This window comes from Chanos chanos, chromosome 12 (assembly GCF_902362185.1).
Source record: "Chanos chanos chromosome 12, fChaCha1.1, whole genome shotgun sequence".
NCBI classification, from domain to species: domain Eukaryota; kingdom Metazoa; phylum Chordata; class Actinopteri; order Gonorynchiformes; family Chanidae; genus Chanos; species Chanos chanos.
The window spans coordinates 3323791-3332500 of record NC_044506.1 but is presented as its reverse complement, the minus strand read 5'-3'; the positions used below and the strand labels follow the sequence as shown (position 1 = coordinate 3332500).

At 39.9% G+C, this 8710-nt stretch overlaps 2 gene segments (V, D, J or C); one reads left to right on the top strand and one right to left on the bottom strand.

The window, feature by feature from the left end:
- Positions 1-2101: 2101 nt before the first annotated feature.
- LOC115824650 (immunoglobulin kappa variable 6D-21-like) lies at positions 2102-2618 on the bottom strand. The segment is given in 2 exon segments: positions 2102-2445; positions 2570-2618. Coding segments are annotated over 2 exon segments (393 nt in total).
- A 3136-nt stretch (positions 2619-5754) lies between these two features.
- On the top strand, positions 5755-7426 carry LOC115825457 (Ig kappa-b4 chain C region-like). The segment is given in 3 exon segments: positions 5755-5760; positions 5870-5921; positions 7107-7426. Coding segments are annotated over 3 exon segments (378 nt in total).
- Positions 7427-8710: the final 1284 nt, after the last annotated feature.

Below are 8710 nucleotides of genomic sequence, written 5' to 3'. Positions count from 1 at the left end.
AAATACATATTTAATCCTGGACTTGATTATGAGTAAATTGATTGTTAGCCTAGTGTTTAAAATGGCACAAAATGACATTTGTATTTTATAGAATATGAATTAGTTCAAGTTTCAAGTTTAAGTTTATTTTAAGCCCAATATCACTGTTTACAGTCTCAAAGGGCTTTACATGCCCACAGGATAACAACAACCAGAGCAGGGTGGCACCCCCTGACTTGATCGTCATAGAGGGCAAGAAAAAACTCCTCAAAAACCCAGATGATAGGGAAAAATAGGAGAAATCTTGAGAAGGACCACAGAGAGAGGGGAGCCCTTCTAGGCCAGCCAGGTGTGCAACAGGTGCCAACCCAGTGGGCAAATTACAAACACAGTGATAATGAAAATGAAAACACAATAAGTAGACAATATAAAGAATGACAGGACAGCATGGGGCTCAGTTGGGGTGGATGACACAGCCACAGCAGCGCAGGAAGCCACGAAGCTGCAGCAGCCATCAGGATGACGATAAAATGAGATGACAGGGAGGGAGTGGGGGGGCACACCTAAGAAGAAAGTAGCCACATTCAAACCAGACACTCATGCTCAAACAGATGAGACACAGCCATGCAGGAGATGAGGGAGGGAAGGAGAGCATTATTGGAGTATCAGCACTTAAATGGAATAAGGAAAATAATTTTATAGAAGCATGAATGGTGCAAGACTAGTGGCTGTGGAGGGCGCAGGAGGAGCAGGGCCACGCGGGGGGAGCAGGGCCAGGGACAGCAGGGCACAAAGTCAGTTAGCCGGCCAAGGGAAGGCACCACATCCAGGCAGTAGGCACAGACATCACCACTCACACAAAGAGAGGAGAGCAGGTTAGTGACAGAAACTGACAAGGTTAAGATAAAAGCAGAGGAGAGGGAGGAGAGAGAGAAGATGAGAGGTATCTAAGCCGGCAGCGACTAAACTAAACTATGCCAGGAGAGACTACAGCAGAGACTGAGCGTCACTGGATGGTCAGTTTGAAATTATGCTATCCATATGATAAAGAGAACAAATGAGTCTGAAGTTTGATTTTAAAGGTAACAAGAGAGTAAGCCTCTTTGATGTCTTCAGGTCGTTGATAAGTTGATTGATGGCTGTCAGCGAGGTGATGAATAGTAGAGCTAATAGTGTGAAACAATGTGTTGTAACGCACAGAGAGATCAGAGTCTGTACATTATTAATGTGAATGAAAATGTTTTAAAAATAGAAAAATGTGATAGAAGAATGGGCTCGTATTTCAACTTTAACTTTAAAAGTGTCATTTAATACATATTTGAAATGTTTAAGAATAATGCAGAAACATGTCAAAATATGTGCTGTAGGTTTCTGATTCACTGAATATGAGTTACAAAACTTCTGGGAACATTTAGTTGTTACCAGTAAATGTAATCTCAGAACTGATCACAACAACCACCTTGAAATACTTAACAAAAATAAAGGCAAAAAAAAGATGGCAAATGAAATTGTTCAACAACTCTCAATGTTTTTGTTAAACAAAACAACTTTTTGCATCTTGGACATGGTGTGTTTGGACAATGAGAGTGTATTAAAACAACAACAACAACAACAGCAAACACTAATGTTTATGTTCAAGATGGATAATATATGTACTTCAACAAAATGAGGAGTTGGTAGAAGTCTTTTGTTCCCTGAAGCTGAGAATCTTAAACCCTTCTCTGATATAACCAGAATGTTGACACTACTCCATTTCTGAAAGTGAAGAGTTATGTGCTGTGTGTAGAGTTATACATATACAAGAAATATGTGTGTGTGTGTGTGTGTGTGTGTGTGTGTGTGTGTGTGTGTTTAAATGTGCAAATTTTGGAAATCAAGGTTCAAAAACAAGTACACAACACCCAGAAAATTCAGTACTATATCAACTTTCCATAGTATATATTTATAATTATGGAATAATTATAGTCAGTTTACAGTTAGTGTAGTGTGTGATTCCTCTCCTCCACAGAGTGTGTCATTGAGCTGTATCACATCCTCCCCCTCAGCACCTGCAGTAGGTCCCAGCTGCAGCAGTGCAGTCTCTGTGCAGTCTGACTGAGGGAGGTTTTTGTACGGCTCTATATCACTGTGTGAACAGAGGTTTACCACTGATCTCATGGTAACTCTGACAGTAATAATCTCCTGCATCTTCAGTCTGGACTCCTCTGATGGTCAGAGTGAAGTCAGTCCCAGATCCACTGCCACTGAAACGATTTGGAATTCCTGACTGTAACTTGTTTGCATATTTAATGAGGAGTTTAGGAGCCTGTCCAGGTTTGTGTTGGTACCAGAACAGGTAGTGACCATAGGAACTGTCACTGTAGTAATACACTGCAGGACTGGTTTTACAGTTGATAGTGACTGTGTCTCCTGGAAGAACAGATTTGACTTCAGGAGTCTGAGTCACAGTCACCTGTCCTCTGGACTCTGAAATTAAGCAACAGAAATGTAAACAAATAAATAACTGAACGTGGTCATATTTTCTAATTTTCCTTCTGGTTTCAGTCAGAGGTAGTTTGTAGTTATATGAATGAAATAAAAAAAATCTCACCATGAAAACAGAGAGTCAGTGTCCAGATGAAGATGGTGATGAAAGTCATGGTGTCTGTGGATCAAGTTAGTGGGGCAGGCAGCTCTCAAATCATCAAGTGTTAAACTCACAGGGCTATAAACACTCCCAGAGCACTGAAGCATGTGCTGCCAATGCAAAGTCTCCTCTCTCTATGGAAATGATCTGCCTGAGTGAATGGGGTGCAGTTGGGGAGCATGAGTGTCACTCTTTTGAGCACCTCACTGATCTGAGTGCAGTGGTTTGTAGTCAGTCACAGATTATAGTGTGTGATCATGTGCTATGGTGGGGTAAGTCAGTTGCTCTCTGTCTCTGATCTGTCTGCTGCCTGGTCTGTCTGTCCTCTTGTCTTTTCAGGCTCGACTGGTTTTATTTTTTTAATGAAGGTATTTGATTGTGAATTTTTGCTCTGTTTAATAAAACTGTTCTGTAAAAGTATTAGTTCAACTGACCATCTTGACTGCTGGATTTCATTTAAACAGGAAAACTACATTAACTACATGTGTGAGTTTAGTTTGACCTGTTGGGTTACAAATGTGAGGTCAGTTTCTTCCAACTTATTTCTTGCCACCTTTTACTATTTGTGTGATGAGGCACAACTCTTGAAAAGGAAGCTGCCAGTGTTACTTGTTTTCTGACAGATGGAAAGCCTTTACCCGGAGCAGAAGAGGTCTGTCCCCTGGTGTTTCACTGACTCAGTAAACCGCACTGGGTGATGCTGTTTGAGGTGGTGAAATAAATTGCTGCTACATGCTGCTACATTTAGTTGTGATGTTTCTACAGCATAATGTGCACAAGACTGTACTCTGAGTGTCATCCCTCCAGAAACCGAACCATTTCCACACAACTGACCCATGCGGGTTCTTTTTAGGAATTAAATCTTCGTCATTGGCTTCGTTTTCCTCCATTGTTGAATGTCTTAATCAGTTATCACTGAGGTAGGCCTGAGTGTGAGACAGTGGTGAAAACTGTGACAGCAACATACACCAACAGTGATAGGCTGGCATGCAAGTAAGCACTCAGTGTACAATGTGATGTCACAAACTCTCCAGCAGCAGACAAACACACAGCAATAGAAGGATCGGCACATTGAGTTGCTATAAACTGCTCACGGGCGACTGGCAGCTTAACCTGTTCATCTTTTCTGTCATCAGACACACCAATGTTTTTAAAACTTTTCATTCTGGAGTCCGCCACCGGCGATTCCTCCAAAACTGTGACGTGGTCAGATGAGGCGAGAAATGAATCAGCCAGATCAGTAGCGTCTTTATATTTATGAGTCTGAGCACGAGTCATTACACAGTCAGAAAACAGGGAAGGAAAATCAGGAGCAAGCCCATCAGCCTGAGTCTGCTCCATGGGCACAGCAGTCACCTCTGGCACAGACAGCACCTTACCACCCGCCACATCATTCTATCACAATCCAGCCTGGTCCTTCCACTGTTTAGCCACGGTTTCCCTCTCTCCCGTTTTGTGTTCTGGTTCCTGGGTTCCACTCCACATTTTTGTTTTCGCACCAATCACCTGCCTTCCCGCTACTCACCTGTTCACCATTCTCTCATTAGTCTGTGTTTTAAAAGCCTTGCCTCACCACTCACTTTTGCCAGATTATCCTCGTCACTTTTGGAACGTTCTCTCGCGGGTTCTGATTCTTGCTCATGTTTTCCTGGACTGTTTTTGCCCTCTTCTGTACCTCTGCCTTTGTACTGGACTGATCTCTAGTTTTTGAACTCTGCCTGGACTCAAACCACGTTTTTTGTCTTATCCCCATTTTTGCCTGTTTATGAAGTTACTGCTAACACTGCCTGCTGTTTTCTGTTTTTTGCTGGAATTTTTGATCATTAAAATCCTCTTTTTCAATACAATCTCTCAAGAGTCTGTGTTTGGGTCCATATTCTGTATCACCAGCTGTGACACATTCCCCAAAATTAATGCAACCCCTTTTTCTGGCAGCGACGATTGTACCCCTACTTTATCAAAACCATTTACAAGATCCGACAGCAAGTGAATTGTATGTAGGAGAACCCTCAGACAGCCCATCTCAATACCCTGCACCAGAACATATGACCCAGCGAAGGTGTCATCTGAGAAATCTAGTGTGTCAGAGCAGATAAACGACTGAGCTGCACCCGTATCACGCAGCATTATTATGGTTTTCTGCTCCTCCCATTTACCAGACTTTGACACGAGCACTTTTAACAGAAAAGGAGTGTAACTAGAGTCAGGAGTGGGTTTAACAATGACTGGTCTTTTAGAATTCTCAGAGACCGTTTTAATGAGACCCACGCTCTTTGACTGGTCCAAATGGTCCGACTGTTGTCGTTGATGTTTGCTTTTTAAACTCAGACAGTCTGTAATTACATGACCTACTCTGTGACAATACAAACATTTCCAGTCAGCTTTTGAACATGACACAGGAGAACTGAACTGTTTCCCAATTCGGAGCTTTGGTAACTGGTAGTGTTTTCTCACCACTCTGAGTCGGGGCGTGATCAGACCCAAACACAGACTTGTGCATCAAACTGAACTTGTCCACCAGCACACCTGCCTCAAACAGTGACTGTACCTTTTGTTCATTTAAAAGTAAAGCCATGCACTCAGGCAAACTATTCTTAAACTCCTCCAACAGATACAGCAAATTAAATGTAGTCAGAGTCTTACCAAGGAAGAACTTGCAAATTAAATCCACGTATAAATGAATAAATGCAATAAACTTTACATTTTATCAAAGATGTATTATTGTGTGGCCTACATTTCTTAGATCATGATTAGGAATTGTCAGAAGTTAGCGTGTTATCCAGTAGAGGGCGACATGTAATATTCAGGTCTTTAATTGTCCTATTTCTGCATTAGAGTGGTTCTGAACAGCAAGTTAATCTGTCTCAATTACTGTGGAGGACTTTTGGTGGAGGAAACAAACTGAATGTTGGCAGTGAGTATCTACACATGTGTTATCTTTATCAAATATAAAATATGTATATGTCAACTGTTTCAGGAAATGGTCTCTAATTACTGATTATTTGAAGGATCTGTTAGAGGGAAAATATTTTGTTAACCTTGGACTTCTTTAAGAGTAAACTGGTAGTCAGTTTGATGTTTAAAACAACACAAAATGACAAATAAATGTTTGTATTTGATGGAATATGAATTTGTTGATAAGTTGATTGATGGCTGTCAGTGAGATGATGAATAGTAGAGCTAATAGTGTGAAACAATGTGCTGTAAAGCACAGAGAGATCAGAGTCATTAGAGCAGGAGGTTTTTGTACGGCCACTTAACCAGTTTGTATCACTGTGGAGGACTTTTGGTGGAGGCACCAAACTGGATATTGGACGTAAGTACAAGTTTCTGCTCTTTGTGAAATTATAATCTAGTCACTAGTGTTTATTTTATAAATGGCAGGTTTACTAGTATTATGGTGTAATACTGTTTTAATATGAGTAAATAACATATTTCGAGTTCATCCAGTGACAGTGTGCGCTGTTAAAATGGTATTTATTTCTTTGTCAGTGATAACCATTAATAAGCGATTGTTAAATTTATTTTTCCCCAAACCTGTATATTATTAATTTGAATGAAAACATTTTAAAAATAGAAAAATGTCTACATAAAATAATGGGCATGTATCTCATCCTTAACCGTAGAAAAGTGAAGTTTAATATGTGTTTGAAACGTGTAAGAATAATGCAGTAACATGACAAAATACATGCTGTAGATTACTGATTCACTGAATATGAGTTACAAAACTTCTGGGAACATTTAATTGTTACCAGCAAATCAAACCTCAGAACTGATCACAACAACCACCTTGAAATACTTAACAAAAATGAAGGAAAAAGATGAGAAAATAAACTCGTTCAACAATCTATTGTAATTTCATTGTCCCTTTAATCAATCAAACTCAGAATTTTTTTTAGATGTATCATTTTTGACCTTATTAGGAATTGAGATACAAGCAGAAATGTCTTAGTCAGATACTACACTTAAAATGTAGACTGACATTCAGACAGTACTGAAAACATTTTTGACTAATGTGCTTGCTTTGACCTCGTATGAACAGTTTCTCTTAATTGAATTTCTCCTTTTGCTCTCATAGAATTGAATTCATGCTTCATGTCTCCACACTCACTTTGTATTTACTGAAAAATCTTGTTAACTTTTTACATTCATGAAGTAAGAAAGGAAAGATATGAGGTTTTATTGATGTTTATAATGATTTCAAACTCATAATAAGTCAAGAACGTTCAAAATTGTGTGTTAAATTTCATGAGAACATGTGTTATGGTATAAATGTTTATTTATAGATTGGTACTAACAGTCTTTCAACGCTCTGTTGAACTTGGTTTTGTTCTGTGATGTAGAGATAAGGGAAGTGAAAGAGGCAGAGTCTGTGTACTTTTGAACCACACATAAACTGTCTGTTTCAAGAACATAAAAATCACACACTCTGCTGACTGACTGACACATGTCAGTTCTCTCTCCACCCAATCACAGCTGTCATTTCTGTTATGTCTCCTAGGTAACACTCAGCCCACACTGACGGTCCTTCCCCCCTCCAGTGAGGAGCTGAAGCAGGGGAAGGCCACACTCATGTGTCTGGCCAACAAGGGCTTCCCCTCAGACTGGAAGCTGAGCTGGAAAGTGGATGGTAAGAGCTGGAGTTCAGGGGTGAGCTCCAGCCCTGAGGTTCTACAGAAGGACGGTCTGTACAGCTGGAGCAGCACCCTCACCCTCCAGGAGGAGCAGTGGACAAAGATGTCAGTGACCTGTGAGGCCACACAGGGCTCCCAGTCTCCTGTGAGCCAGACACTGAGGAGAGACCAGTGTTCTGAGGAGTGAGAACGCACGCGCGCGCGCACGCACACACACACACGCACACACACACACACACACACACACACACACACACACACACACACACACACACTGTCCTACTTAGACCCTGCTTAATCTATTCATGAATCTATCCAGTAGCCTGGCTTACAGTCAGAGAATCCTCCATATGATATGTGATATTCTTGTGTTTCATTTCAAATCCATTCATGTCCACTGCATGTTCGTGTTTTACTGCTTATGTTTTGTTTCTTTCTCATTCATGATATAAATAAAGAACTTTTTAATGACAGTCAGTCCTGTTTCTGTTCATTATGAATAAAATTATTCAACAAAATTGCACTCTAAATCATTCCCAAACTCCCATAAATATTCAAGACAGCATAAGTCACAACATCATCACAAGTAAATTTTTCTTTTGGGCATATATCAGACCACCCACAAAAAGTAATTAGATTAAATGAGTTTGGTTGAGTTGGTTAATTAATGAACACAAATTGTTGTTCCAAAAGAGCAGTTTTCATAATTCTGCAGAAGATCATTTTTTTGTTTTTCACCAAGTGCACCAAACCAAAAGAACCAATGTGACCATTCTACTTCGAGGTTGAATATTTAATTTGAAATTGAATAAATTAATACACCCATAAATCATGGTTTTTTTTCTATTATCATTAATATCCTCATGTTGTTTTGAAGTTTCTCTTTAAATTATGAGGGATGAAACTTGCTTTAGTTTCCTGGGACATGCAAATCTGACTTTCAGCCTCACAGCACCCACTCACACAGCCCCAAACCCCCTGAGACTGGAGACACCTGTGTGTGTTTAAGATTTAAGAAATGAGAACCTCTGTGAACATTTAACTTCTCCATTTGATCAAACAGTTTGTTCACTGTTAAAAATGCAAAGTTTAACATGTAGAAAATATTAAGCAGAATAGGAAAACTTTGCTCCAATTAATACAAAAGGGTGTTTTAATTTGTTTAAGGTTTAAGAACTGAGCACAGTCTTTTCCTGCTTAAAAGACTCATAAAATTTGCGATCCTGAAACTTTTCTTTGGTAAAACCAGACTGTTGGATTGACTCCATTCCTCTATATGACTCTATTAGTATGGAAATGAAAGTGAAGAGTTATGTGCTGTGTGTTAATGAATGGACATCCAATAGGACTAGTATTTCACATGGGCTTGTGCAGGGCCCTGTTCTCCAGTCTCTGGTTTATCTTGTCTACATTCATGATGGAGGTGATACATCTCCAATCATGTTCCCTGTTCTCTTTGCTGATGATGCTG